Source organism: Astyanax mexicanus, chromosome 23 (genome assembly GCF_023375975.1).
Source record: "Astyanax mexicanus isolate ESR-SI-001 chromosome 23, AstMex3_surface, whole genome shotgun sequence".
Taxonomy (NCBI): Eukaryota; Metazoa; Chordata; class Actinopteri; order Characiformes; family Acestrorhamphidae; genus Astyanax; species Astyanax mexicanus.
Genome location: NC_064430.1, coordinates 17128822 through 17143782, shown reverse-complemented (window position 1 = coordinate 17143782; position 14961 = coordinate 17128822). Strand labels below are relative to the sequence as shown.

Below are 14961 nucleotides of genomic sequence, written 5' to 3'. Positions count from 1 at the left end.
ATTTGTTTCTTTGCATTATTTGAGGTCTGAAAGCTCTGCATCTTTTTGTTATTTCAGACATTTCTCTTTTTCTGCAAATAAATGCTCTAAATGACAATATTCGTAGTTTATAGAAACAAATAACAATGTTCATTTTACTCAAATATATACCTATAAATAGCAAAATCAGATAAACTGATTCAGAAACTTGAAAGTTGTCTCCTAATTTTTTCAGAGCTGTTGAGCATATAGAGTATATAGTTTTGATGTCTTTGATATTTTATATTTTACATAATTTATTTATATTTAACATATTTTATATTTATTTTATTATTATTATTAATTTAAAGAAAATAATGATAGTGACACCACAGGTTTTTTTCTAATATACTTTTTAGGGCTATCAACGGACTCCGGTCATATATCGATGGGTAGAATAACTGTACAAAACACTTGTTGTTTTTGAATCCGACATTTTTAAGTTCAGGATCTGAAGATTGTTTAGTAAAAAAAGTAAAAGACAGACAATCCTTTCGTTTCCAAAAGAAGAAAAGCTGTACAATAAGAGCATTCTCTTTCAATTACATTTTATGGATGCAGAATGAAGCTTGATTTCCTATTTTCTTGTGCTTTATTGTGTGCAGCTTAGTTAACCATTATTATAGGTCGACATTTATTGTGGAAAATCGGACGCTGGATTCACTCAGACTGGGAGCCAGAAAGAATCGATTCCCCAAACTGAACTGATTCGGGATTCCCAGTTGCTTCCATGGCGACGTTTTCCATGCACTGAAGGACCAGTTTGTCTGTGACTAAAGAGTAAACAGCAGCTAATGGCAGGCTGTTTGCTTGTTGTTGACGTTTATTGTGATGAATCGTCTCGTTCTGAACGAGTTTACATGCCGAATCATTCAGTGTGTCCGCTGCAGCTTTCAGGACTGAGTGGTGTGGGCACGAGCTGATTCCCAGTGGAAGATATAATACACAGCAGTAAATAACAGAGTGGTGTGGCACTTTTAATACACACACGTGATGAATCTCTTCTGTATGGAAGCCCATTCCCTGCCCTTAAAAAAAAAGTAATAAAAAACTAATAATCCAGCACTCCACTTTATTCCTTTTTTTTTTAAAGTAAATTGCTTTCTCGGTTTTGAAATGCTCTCAATTTTATATTTAAACTTAAAATGTAGCTAATTAAAATCTAAAATTATAATATAGTACCTTAAAATAATTGAACTCAGTTCAGGTACAAGCACTAGTTATTTTGAGTAGGGAAAACAAATGCGTAGATTAAACTGTGGTAGCTGAAGTATCCCCAGGTGGAACATCTGTAAATATAAACAAAAAATGTGCTTAACTTCTTAGACCAGGGTTTTTCCAATCGTGGCATGCCATTGTCCTGCAAATATGGCATTTTCTTCCACCAAAACTTTAAAAATGTGTTTCTAAAGCAAGCAATTATCTAAAATGTGCTATGAAAGAGGGCTCCAGGACCAGCTTTGAGCAACATTGCTTTAAAGCCCACACTACAGGACTCAAATGCCCAATCCAATTTCTCTTTTGTACCCCTTCTCCTTGAAACAGTGTTACATCTTCCCCTAAGTATTTGGACAATCCTTCTTGCACCAAAAACAAATGCATAGCAGTGGAGCTCTAAATTCAACAACCAGTTAATTTTGGGGCTTAGTATTTCTTCAGAAAAAGAACAGTGGTGCAGTAATCATTGTCCATACCCTAACTACTTTCACACTTTTTTTTAATATTGTTTCCATTCCACCTTAAATGTCATCTGTTGCAACATTTAAGGTAGAACAGAAATGAACCTAGACCAAACCAGTAGCAATTTTTACACTTAAGACAAAAAAAAAGCTAAAACATTGAAGAAAGTAATTTTAACAAGCAAAAAAACTAAATTTGAGAGTTTTAGTTACTTACCCTCTGTTGTGATTGTGCCGATAGAACAGGCAAAGATCATTTTAAAAAGCACCTGTAACACCTTTTGAAATCCAGCTTGTCAACTGTTGGACCATTTAAGGGTGCAACAGGCATGAACGAACTAGAACAAACTAGTGAGTTCGTACTAAGCACTTATTTTGATAGGGATAGGGTTTATTTTGATTGAGAGCTGTAATTCACACTTTTCTTCATTCTGCCTTTAACGCTGCAGCCTCAATCATCTGTTGCACTATTTAAGGTGGAACAGGAATGAACAAACTAGTAGCAATTTCTATTCATTTGGAGAAAAATTACCATAAAACATTAACACCACATTGAACTAAGAAAAAGTATTTTAACAAAGAAAAACATACATTTGAGAGTTTCTTTGGTCTTTTACACTTTGATTGTGCCCCAGAAAAATCAGTTTAAAGAGTTTGTGCCACTACCCAATTACCCCACATTCACATATAAAAACAACCAGAGTTTAAAAAACACGTTTATTTTAATACAATTAAATATTTACATATTAGAAATTGGTTTTAAAAGCGTCCCCCACCCCTCCTCAGGTCATGCCCCGGCCATAAGCGTCGCACTGCGCCTGCGCCTCAGCTGCTCCAGCGCGGCCACCACCTCCCGCTGGGTGATCACAGGCCGGCGGTTGAGGGCGGAGAGGCGGGCGGCCTCCTGGCTCACTCTCCGCAGCAGGAACGGGGTCGGGCCGCGGAGCGTCCTCTGCACCACCGCGGCGTCAGTACTCTGGGTCTGGGGGAAACACAGAGCAGCTGTATAAACTGCAGCAGCCCTGAACTCCTCCTGATAAAAAAACAGGGACCCGGACTCAGAGCCAGGCTTACCTCTCTCCGGAACCGGTAAATGAACGCAGCATGAGCGCGGAGCCGGGCCTTCCCTCTGCTCAGCGCGGCGGACTTCTTCACCTGAGGACGCGGGGCTTTCATAATGACAGAAACTACGGCAGATTCTCCTGAGCTTCTTTTAAAGCCGAAACAATCAGTGGCGGTAATGACTGAGCAGACCTGACCAATTATACCCCTTAACCTCCGCCTGATCCACTAACCAATCAGGAGCTGCCCTCAATACAAAAAAATTGACTTAAAACGAGACAATATACACTAGTGCGTTTCAAAAAATGTTAAATATCATTAAAAAGTTACTTTATTTCAGTGATTCAATTCAATACATAACTCAAATGAAAATTATAATAATATATAAGCCCAATTGGTACTTTTGGCAGTGTGGGCAGTGTGCCAAGTCCTGCTGGAAAATGAAATCCTCATCTCCATAATCGTTATCAGCAGAGGCAAGCATGAAGTGCTGTAAGATTTTCCAGAAAAACCCTGCACTTATTTTGGACTTGATATAACACAGTGGATCAACACCAGCAGATAACATGATTCACCAACCATCACTGGAACAACATTTGGAAATCAAGTGACCAGAGTCTGGATAAAGAGTAAAGAATGTGCAAAGTTAGCTACTAATACTTACCTATTTATTTACGTTTTTTATTTGTGATTTAGATGTGTCCATACTGAGATATCTGTGTTTCTGATGAGTTCTGACACTGTGTCTAGAGATAGAAAGTCTGTTTATAAATGTTTCCACTGGTTGATGTTAATGTTATAAATGTATATGCGTATATTAAGCTTAAAAAATCTGCCAGTGGGCTAAGCACATTTTTCTTAGTAAGAGTTCAAAAAATAAACAACCAATCCCACTCTCAAAATGTAGGTAGGTTGTTGAACTTTAGTGCACCACTGCTATGACATCAGCCTGGTAGGGTTGCGAACAGGTTCATGACGAGTTGTCCCAAATTAGGGGGAGGATTACACACGAAAACAAGGAATAGGGGTACAAATTAGAAATGTGATTGGGCTGTAAGGTCCATATTTTCAGCTCTTTACATTGAAGTGCTTTGTTTTTGTAGTAGAAGCATTAAAAATGGCTGATGCAAAGTTTGTTTCCATTTGCTTATTGAGCAAACGGATTTAGCAGAGGGATGAACTTGTTATGGATAAAATGATAAATAGCATTGTTCTACAATACATGTTTTATTAGATTTGTAATTTGTATCCAAACATTTGACCTGTATAGTATATCATTAATTTTTCTTTAAATCACCCAGCATAACATCAAACTCTGATTTAAAATGTTTTTTTTTTTTTAAGAATTATAAACACAGCAGCTGGAATAAAATTATTTTTATTTAGAGACATAAAATGTTAACACATTTAAACACCAGTTTTCTACTTAAACTAAAAAGGAAACCATTAAGAGGGTTAGATGGTTGTATTAGTTTTGTGTAACAATTCACAGTCAAAATACCGGGGTCTGTTAGCTATACACTGAAGTAGACATTAAAACAGGGAATCCCAATCTCTGTTTTGTGACCCCCATGCTCTGTATATTTTATCTTTTTCCCAAATCTAGTAGGCAAAACACAAAACCTCCAGAGCCAGGAATCCTTAGAACAGTTTTAGCACCCCTGCATGCCTGCTATACTATATATTTCGGCCAGACTTTTAAAGTTAGTCGGTTCCCTTTTGTGGCAGTACAAAGGCCAATAATCTGATAATCTGTCTAAATTAATTTGGGCCAAGGTGTACATTGATTTGAAGGGCTCAGGGGTGCTTAAAATGGCACTGTGAAATCTGGACATGACTTTTTCAGTTTAATAAATCAGTCTGATAGGCCTCCAGTTTCACATTACAAAACCACACAAGAGTTCACACAAGATGATTCACAAATGCATAGAAAAGCAGCATTACTGTATTAATACTGTATTTTTCCTAGTTCCAACCAAAGTAATGAAATTAAACCTCTGGCTTTTTTAAGTTAAGGTGCATGTCTGCAAATATTGTTATTAGAGATGCACCAAGATCTGGGCGAATACTGAATTTATGCAGGTTTGTTTTCCACATTTGGGGTATAAAAAGTAGGCTAATGCTGCTGACCTAGACTCAGCTGATTTTAACAATCACAGCATCTGGAATCCAGTCGAGTCAAGTGCCGCAGCTGTTGAAAATAAGCAAATTGTTATTTATACTTTTTTGTTGTATTTTTAATTGTTATTTGAAAATTCCTATATTGTTTTAGAGATGTACCAAATATCTATTAAGCGTAAAAAAGACAAAATAAACTTTATAGAACAGTCAAGTTTTTAATTATTTGGAATGTATGTAAGTGTAAAAAAAAGTTAAATTAATTAAAAACTGCAAAAATTCAGCTTTACCCAAAGATTTTCCTTTCAGTACATCCCTAATTTATTTTTATCCTGGGTAAACATGGCTCCTATAAAAATAAATACATGGATATACACACAAAAATAAATAAGAAATCTAAAACTAATTACCATTATTCAGTAATATACAACATCATGTTCAGTCTTTTTAAAGTCACAACCAACTTACCACCATTTCTAGACTTCTTCAAATCTGTCTTACTGTATATGCTTTCAGAAAGATTTAACTTATGTATTTTTAACAAATAAGGAATGACCAAAGATCCTGAGACATATCCCAAGAGGAAAATGAAATATGATACTATACTACTAAAGACATCAAAAGGGCAGAAAAAATATAATTCAGAGAGTTAGAGAGGCACCTGGGTGGTGCAGGGTGAGAAAAAGAGGTTAATAAAAGGATCAAGTGGGTCATTACAGGATGTGCCACATCAGGTACATTTGTTCATGCAGAGCAGCAGCTCCATCCGGATGGCGATGCGAGTATGCCAACCCAGAGGAATCAGGCGGATGTAGCGGGCCACAATTGGAGGGCGGAGCAGGTTCTGGACCGAGGATGTACGGTCAGAGTTTCCATAAAACACCTGTGAGGAAAAGGCAAGACAAGACACACAGTTAGTCTGTACTGTTGAACTGTGGTACTGGAAGAAGTTAAGCACAGTTTGATGGTTTGCCTGTTCATACATTTGAATTAAGCCTGTGTATTAGTTATGGAGTAAATTTTGAGCTAAAAGTTTTACAAAAAAATACAAACATCTGCAATCAAAATTTTAAGACTCAAAACGAAAATTTCTATGTTGTAAATACAAACGAGGAAAAAAAACATAGCAACATTTTAATATTCATTATTTTTACAGTTAATTAGAAAATTATTTAGTTAGGATTTTGCCAGTCTTTGCTTTTATTTTTGTGTTTCTGTGAATTTTTGTGGATTTTGCTTTTAGTTTTCAGGGGTGGGTGTGACTTAGACGAAGGCCTTTCCATTGGTAGGTCACAGACAGGGTTCAGTGTACCTGTCATTCCAAAATCAGGTGACCAATGGAGATTTAAGAGGAAAAACACCTTCTAAGCCCCACCCACTTGTGAAAACTGTGCCAAAAAAAAAGCAAAAAAGTGATGAAGAAGCAAAAGAGAGATTCCAGAGACAAGTTTTTAGCAGAATCAAATTCAGAATCAAAGATAACTTAATTAAATACAAATGTTTTCTTAAATGACTGTAAAATTATTGACAATTTTAAAAGAATGTGAAAATTTAGAAAAAGCTTTGGAACCAACCAGTAAACCCACAGAATAGAACGTGACATAAACAAGGTAAAATCTAAGCTTTTTAAACTTTAAAATTACACAATGAACACATATTAGCTTGAAGATGAAGATTTTTTTTATCTTCAGTTTCAGTGTCGCACCTAAAGTGTTTTGTCAACATCTCACTGGTGCTGCATTGAACACTGCTCACTTATTTCCAGTACCATGGTCTGTTTGCACTCATGCACAGACTGAGAAATCTGAGAATACTTCAGTTAAGAGTAAATATGGACGGAGAAATACTGTTACTGAGCTTCGATTTAGGCCTCTTTATTTGATTTCTTAATCATATTTTTAGACCTAAGGAATCAGAGAATGCTGTTTACATGACTACGGAATAATCAGATAAATGCAGTAATCCGATTATGAACTGATTTTTAAGTGCATCTAAACACACTGTTAGGCAACATGCGGCTTAAACTATTAAGTAATATTAGACCAGACTAAACTAGTTGAGAATTAGGTCATCGTAATCCAAATTTGGGCTAATTCTGTAGTGTCTAATTGTACAGTATTCTGCTAAATTTATATAAGCTGGTACTTTCACTCACCCTGTTATTGCCAGTCTGGTCTTTGTAGTAGATCCAGTTGAGCTTCTCGTTGGTGCGGTACTGTACACTGTACTTGGTAATCCACTCATCCGCATCACAGCGCCCTTGGGTCAGGATGCCAGACACCACTTTCACCTCCTTCAGGTCGATCTGCAGCCATTGGCTGGTGTCCTGGAATTTAGACAGCCAGGCACATCTACAGGAAGAGAGCAAGAGAAGAGAGAGAGTGTGAGTGAGAGAGTGTCAATGTTTTCATTAGTGCATTAACTAGAGACCTTCATAATGACTGTAACAAGAACCAGAGAATCAGCTGAGCTCAACTGAAGCAACATGATTTGTATAGAAGAACCTCCTTGTTTATAATTGTACTATTAGCCTTTGCATGTAGCAGAATAAGTGTAACAGTTAATTTTTTTCTGTATATAAATAGTTACTCTATAGTTCCAGTACATACAGGAATCACTGTATCACAAGTAATTTTTTTTTACTTTTTTGTACTGCTGCCCATGAACAACACCGGTTGTTTGTTGTCTTCCATTGTTTTTTTATTTAATTTAATTTTTTTTACATTTTCTTCACAGTCTACACAGCCAATTACCCAACCCACCTATTAGGACTGTGATGCCCCAACACCAGGAGGGTGAAGACTAGCACATGCCCCCTCTGATACATGTGAAGTCAGCAGCCGCCTCTTTTCGAGCTGCTGCCGATGCAGCATTGCCGAGTAGCATCAAAGTGCGCTTGGAGGAAAGTGCAGGGACTCGGTTCTGATACATCAGCTCACAGACGCCTTGTGCTGTAGACATCACCCTTTACAGTGATGTGGGGAGAAAGCAGGGCTAATTGTGCTCTCTCAGGGCTCCGGAAGTTGATGGCAAGCTACATGAACAGGATTCGAATTCTCCTGATCATAGTGGCAGCGCTTAGCCCACTGGATCGCTCAGAACCGTCTTCTATTGTTTAATTGGAGATGATAGCCTGACTCAACATCCTGTAATTGGTCTAAAATTCTGAACCACCAATCACCGTACACACAGTACAAACAAACTGGACCATGGTTCAGTTGATTCAGACCTAGATCACCTCTATTGTCCAGACCATTTTGGGCAAACTTGGTTCACATCTGCTAATTTGGTTTGAAACTAACTGAAATAAAACAAGAAGTCAATGTAATTGTTTACTGCACGGTAGTATTTTTTATACAAAGGTTTTCTTAAGTATTTCCATTTTTGTGACACCAAAACAATTAAAATCTAAATGACTTTTTTTATTTCATGTCATGCTTAACCAATTATGCAAAATCCAAAAAATGGAAAAATGGTAAATTTTGATGTATGTGTACATAAAAACATAACATGTCAAATGAAGGACGTAAGCACCCAATGATGGTACAGTGAATATTTGGTTTTAACCTTGTTTAATGGAAAATATAGATGCAGTCATTTTTAAATCTATAGCATGTTTTTATAATAACTATATTTAAATGTGTTAATAAAAAACAAATAAATATTAAACTTGTTTGCAAAAAAACATTTTAGCCACTTGGTTCATGTAGAAACTGTTTGCCTTCAGTATTTTGTGTTTATGATCATTTGTGTCAAAAAGTGTTTTTTCACCTACAATGAGTTTACACAAATAATGATAGGGCATTTAAAGTCACAGTAAATCATGATATTTTTACTGTCAAAACTTACAAAAAGTACATTTGAAGGTAAATGTTATAGTACTTTTACTCAAGTGTAGTTCTAAAGTGATTATTTCTACTTTTACTTGAGCAATAGTTAACTTTCAGTATCTCTACCGTTGAATTCTCTACGAGTTAAAATTTTATTACCATTAAGCAAGTACTTTTTGTGTAAACAAGGGCCCTAGTCGTTGCCAGGCCATAACTGTACACTGCCTGAAACAAAACTGGCAAAACCTGGGGATCTGTAGGAAACATGGCCCAGTTTATTGTGATCCACTCACCCAAATCCCTGGTTGTTGAGTCTGGCCTTGCCGGGAGTCCAGGAGGAGAACCAGCCAGTGTACTGGTCTTCGTTAGAGCAGCTGATCTGATCTTCAGTGACGGATCCAGCCTCAAAGCCCATTGGCCAGTGATATGGGCAATCTGGAGGAGAAATAAATTCATCAGTAAATGCATAGGGTGAACGTTTACCCTGTTAAAACAAGCTACGTGGGATGAACCACTAGCTGATAGCGCCCTGGGTTACCAGAACACTCAGGGTTCCCTTGGTGTAGCTTTGTCGAGCAGCATTTACTAGTGCTAAGTGCTGCTAACCGTGATTAGCACTTCTGCTTATCTGCTAAACCGCTGTTGAAAATACCGGAAATCTAAGCTCACTGTAAATAAACGTAAGAGCTTTACTCACACAAATAAACAGTTTTCAGGAAAGAAATCTGTGTAGATTAACATTTATTTTTTTGTTTTTTAAGGATTACAGTTTTGTTTACTTATGCGCTTCCACCAGCTTCCCCATTAGATGGAAAGCATGACGAGACCCTTGTTCCTTACTATTGTCGCTTAATATGTGCCTTATAATCCGGTGTGCCTTATGTATGAAAATAGTCCAGAAAATAGATAATTATTAAAAGTGCGCCTTACAGGAGCGCCGAGTGGTCCAGCGGTCTAAAGCGGGAGGTCGCAGGTTCGAACCCCTGCTCATGCAGCTTTGCCATCAGCTGCTGGCGCTCAGAGGAAGCACAATTGGCGCTCTCTCTCCACATCACTCCTAGGGTGATGTCTGCAGCACAGGGCGTCTGTGAGCTGATGTACAGGAACCGAGTCGATGCGCTTTCCTCCGAGCGCGCTGGCTACTCAGCAATGCTGCATCAGCACCAGCTGGAAAAGAAGTGGTGGCTGACTTCACATGTATCGGAGGAATCATGTGCTAGTCTTCACCCTCCTGGTGTGTGTTTGGGCATTACTAGTGATATGGGTGGTCCTAGTGAGTGGGTTGCGTAATTGGCTCTGTTAAATTGGGGAGAAAATGGGAAAAAAGTGCGCCTTATAATCCGGTGCGCCTTATAGTGCAAAAAAAATTACGGTGAAATCCATTACAAGCTTCTGATAACATATGGAAAACATATTAAATTAATTTTACATGCTTTAAATATCTGTGTTCAAATCTGTGACACAATATTCATTGTGTCTTCTATTATGATTCCTGTCCAGTGAAAAATGTCTCCAAAACAGCAACTTTACAGGTGAAAAAATTAAAACCATAATTACATTTTTAAAAGGTTATTTCAGGTCATTTTGGAAAATTTCTTTTGGTCCATTTACCAAGAATTTTTGAACACAATATAAGGGACAGTTTGGGACCAAAAATTTACGAAAATGGGCGCAAAGATCAAATGGCACAGTCTCAAATTGATCAAACAACTATAACTTTCTATACATTGAACAACACAGGTGAGTAAAGAAGTCCAGCACAAAGAAAAACATGTTGACCTGTTAAAGGACACCATGTTTACCACCAGTCTGCTTATCCTCCTGTTTGGAGTGGCCCTCATTCCTCTTTGGCACGTGTTTCTGAAAAGCCACTACACCATTCCAGCTCACAGTAAGCTGTTTTTTTCCTGCCCTAAAGCAACAAAAGATTACAAACTTCACAATCCAACTAAAGGCAGCCATGATAGCGTGACTTGTGGAAGACAATACCGCAGAACCAGGGAGGTCTATTTACGCAGTTTCGCTTTTGGGGAAAAGCAAACACCACTAAGCTTCTGTCTCCAGCTCTGTAATACCAGTAGCATCCTCAAGCTCATCTCCATCCTAAAAGCTTAGTTCTAATGCTCCATTTTCACAAGAGCTCAGAGACCATTAAGACTAAAGTTCGACAGATGGTTGCTGTCCCAACTTAAGCTGCATGTTCACTAAACTAGCTCTGCCAATGTTTTTTTTTCAGAAACAACCACATAGAATAATCCCAATGGCTTTAGAAGTGGGCACTTGAAAAAATTAACATTGTTCAGTGACATTGTCAGTTCAGCCAGTTCAAATCCTTTTCAAACATTGTATTCTCGATATAATGTATAACTGTGATTTATTTTTCATCTAGCTATTCATCTTTTTTTTCGTTTGTGTTGGAAAGGATTTTCTCTTATATAGTAGCCTTTCTGGTAAAGTACTGTGTCTGCATAGCCTTTCCAGCGTGATTATTAAGCACTAAACAATTTTTTTTTGCCAATTGACATTATTTGTCTGAAAATTGCACTTAAAAAAGCATTTTTCAATAACCAACCTTTCCATTTTAATGTTTCCTTGTAAATGGTTTTGTTTTTAGCAGCACAGGTAAGCCCATACGCACCCACTACTGAGGTAAACGTCCGACTTAAACTGCACTTTTCAGATAGCTAGTTAGCCAAATGTTTGATTAGAATAGCACTGCTAAGGTAAATTCATGTTCAGAATAGCACTGCTGAGTGAGGTACATTCATGTTTAGAATAGCACTGCTGGATGAGGTAAATTCATATTTAGAATAGCACTGCTTAGTAAGGTAAATTCCTAATCAGAATAGCACTGCTGCGTGAGGAACATTCATGATTAAAATAGCACTACTGAATGAGGTAAATTCATGTTTAGAATAGCACTGCCGAGTGAGGTAAATTCATGATTAGAATAGCACTGCTGAGTGAGGTAAATTCATGTTTAGAAAAGCACCACTAAGTGAGGTAAATTCATGTATAGAATAGCAATGCTGAGTGAGGTAAATTTATATTTAGAATAGCAATGCTGAGGTAAATTCATGAATAGAATTGCAATGTTGAGTTAAATGTATTGTATTTTGATGGTTTGTTTGCTGGGATTTAAAAAAAATAAATAAGAATTCAAATGCATTTAGAGTATACAATCTATTTAACAGTGAAAAAAAGCAAATTTAATAAAAACCTGCAGAAACACTTTTCAAATTCAGTATTTAGATTTTTTTTTTTCAGTTTTGTCCGAAAACCTTTATTGCAACTCTATACATCACAAAATAAATCTATACATTTTAGCTATTTATTTTTAATGCTTGCAGCAATGTTTCTAACGGTGTTCACGTAGCATTGAACTGGCTTAACTGGACTTACATGAGCACGGGACTCCACTCAGTCACCAGTTATATATACCTGCTGGCTTTGGCACCGTGCTTCCAGGAGGGTTATTCTGAGTTGTGTAATCTGTGCATTATATTCCATGCCCTACTAATCAGATTATGTGTCCCTTGGTCTCTGCCATCCTCATTTCTTTTCCCAGTCTTTATTTACTCTTGCAGACTGTCTGATTTCTGTATTTCTCCCTAATTTTTCTGTCTTTTTTCACTTTCTGTTTTTCTGATCTCTCTCTCTCTCTCAGCAGAAATAGAGCGTAGCTGCCTGCTGGCTGTAAAGCGGCGGGTGGCCACGGTGCCACACACAGCCCAGGTGAAGCTGCTACAGAATGATTAATGACTTTCCAGTCCACTGCGGGTGAGGTGCCTGTCCCAGAGCAGTCCCATTCTCTCTCTCTCTCCCTCTTTCTCTCTCTCTCTTTCTCTTGTTCCCTCATTCCCCTTAACACCTTACAAACTGTTTCCCAAGGGCAACAACTTGGAACAGGTTCACCAAAAAGGAGCAGCTCCGCCAAAGAAACCCATCCATCTCCGTTATCAATGTCAGAGACTCAGGCTGTATCTTTGTTAGTAACAAAAACTCTGCAGATTTGCGATTGGAGCCATTTTCTATTCCCATGTCCAAAGATCCTCTTGGGTTTTTAGAATCTGTGCCTCAAATCAATTATATATGTAAAGTATAACGCTCATAAGGGATGCACTAAATATTTGGCAACAAAAGTTATATAGCCAGAAATGGCAAAAAAAAAAAAAAAAAAAACGATAACTGAAAAGATCAATTTTCTTTTTTTTTCAGCTGAAAGTTACAAGCTGTACAGGGCTAGGACAGTTAAATTAGCTGAGCTAACTTAGCCATTGCACATGCTTGCTTACCAAAACACTGTCTGTCTTAAAAATAAAATCACATGTGAATTAAGTAGTTTAACTGAGATAAATGTATAATTACAATAGCATTTCTGATCAAAATGCATAATAAGAACAGCACTACTGAAGTAATTGTGTGAGTAAAATAGCATGACGGAGGTACATTTATGATTAGATTTATGCTACCTAAGTAAACCCATGATTAGAATAGCATTACTGAGATAAATGTTTGATTAGCATAGCACTACTGAAGAAAATTCATGGTTAATTAGTACTGCTGAGGTACACAATTAGAATAGCAAAATTCACGATTAGAATTGCACTGTATTGCATATGTATTATTAGATTAGTACTACTGAGGAAAATTCATGATTAGAATTGCACTGCTAAGGGTACATTCATGATTAGAAAAGGATAACTAAGCAAAAAAATATTGATTAGAATAGCACTGCTAATGTACATTCATGATTAGAATTGCACTGCTGAGGTAAATTCATGATTAGATTAGTACTATCGAGGTACATTCATGATTAGAATAGAATTACTGAGGTACATTTGGGAGTAAAATAGCTTTAGTGAGGAAAATGTATGATTAGATTACACCTACAAATTAATGATTTGAATATCACTACTAAAGCAAATTCACAATTAGGTTAGTACTAAAAAGATTTTCATTTTGGTGCATTTCTACAATTTTAAAGAACAACTAAAATTTCATGGCTCCGACTCACCAATATAAAGATACTATTCTAAAACATGAAAAAAAAAGATTTTTAAAAGAAAAGAAGTTCAAGTCTCTTCTCTCTCACCTGGCATGCATCCCAGTCCACGGCCCCAACTAGAACTAGCGGTGATGGAGCTGAACTCGGTGGGCGACTCTTCTCCATCGCAGTTACATTTGCAAGCTTTCCCGGTCCAGCTTTCATTGTCCTCTACTCCCTAAATGTGAGAGAGAAGGATGATCAACACGCTGAACCATCGCAATGTTGGATCACTTCAAAATTGCTTTAATTTCTTTCTCATTTGTGCCATGATGGAAAACTCTTGAATGGTCGGAAAAATGGAAGAAAAATATTGCAACCCACCTCCTGCTGGGAATGAACTCCAATATAAACTGGAAGCAGAATAAAAAAGAAAAAAAAAAAGCACAAAGAATGAAGTAGTTTTGTAATTTTAATTAGAAGTAAATAAATTAATAAATAAATACATACAGTAACACAGAATAAAACACCAGTCCAGCCTTTTATAGAAAACAAAAGTGCCTGGGCCCCTGAAGGCAAAAGGCCCCCTACCTTCGCTGATCAGCAGCAGGGTGAGGAACAAAGCATGCATGCTCCTGTACTCCATCTTGCCTTGCCTTGGACTGGTGGACCACCCCAATGGTGAAGGGACTGGATTACTATAATCCACCCAGCCCTAATGGCCTTATCTAATACCCTTTATCTCCACAGAGCTCCTCCCTCAGCTGCTGAAGGCCAGCTCATATGGCTGTTCATATCACGGTCCGACCTTGTCCCATCGTGAACAGTGAACAGACCCCACCTCTCAAATTCAAGTCAGGCCTGTAACCCCTGCGACCCAATTAATGGTCCAGTGAATGCAATTAACTCACCTCAACCTTGTCCAGCATTCTCATGGTGCCATGCCCCAATATAGGTTTTATGGAAGCAGACAGTTTGGTATACCTTCACTTCTTTGTATCTGATTTATACATTTATGTTTGAATTTCATTTTAACACATATTCTTTACATGTGCAAAATTCCAAAAAAAAAAAAATAAAAATTTAATGTGAACATGTGCTTTGTGAACTGTAATAAAAAGGAAGGGGGGAACACATTTTTATCACTAATCACAGGAAATCTGATGCTTGAAAATATCAAAAACGAGATTGTGGTTTAAATGCGATTAAAATCAATCAGTATGGATGTGGCTTAGTTTCATCAAATGTTCTTGTGTATTTTATATCA

At 37.3% G+C, this 14961-nt stretch overlaps 1 protein-coding gene across 1 annotated transcript; it reads right to left on the bottom strand.

The window, feature by feature from the left end:
* Positions 1-2400: 2400 nt before the first annotated feature.
* On the bottom strand, positions 2401-14395 carry rs1a (retinoschisin 1a). Its single transcript, XM_007259374.4, has 7 exons — positions 14286-14395; positions 14079-14107; positions 13803-13932; positions 9001-9142; positions 7033-7228; positions 2772-5760; positions 2401-2679 (listed from the first exon to the last, which is right to left on the bottom strand). Exons 1-6 carry the CDS (start codon positions 14338-14340, stop codon positions 5608-5610), a joined length of 705 nt encoding a protein of 234 aa, XP_007259436.3. The 5' UTR covers positions 14341-14395; the 3' UTR covers positions 2401-2679; positions 2772-5607.
* Positions 14396-14961: the final 566 nt, after the last annotated feature.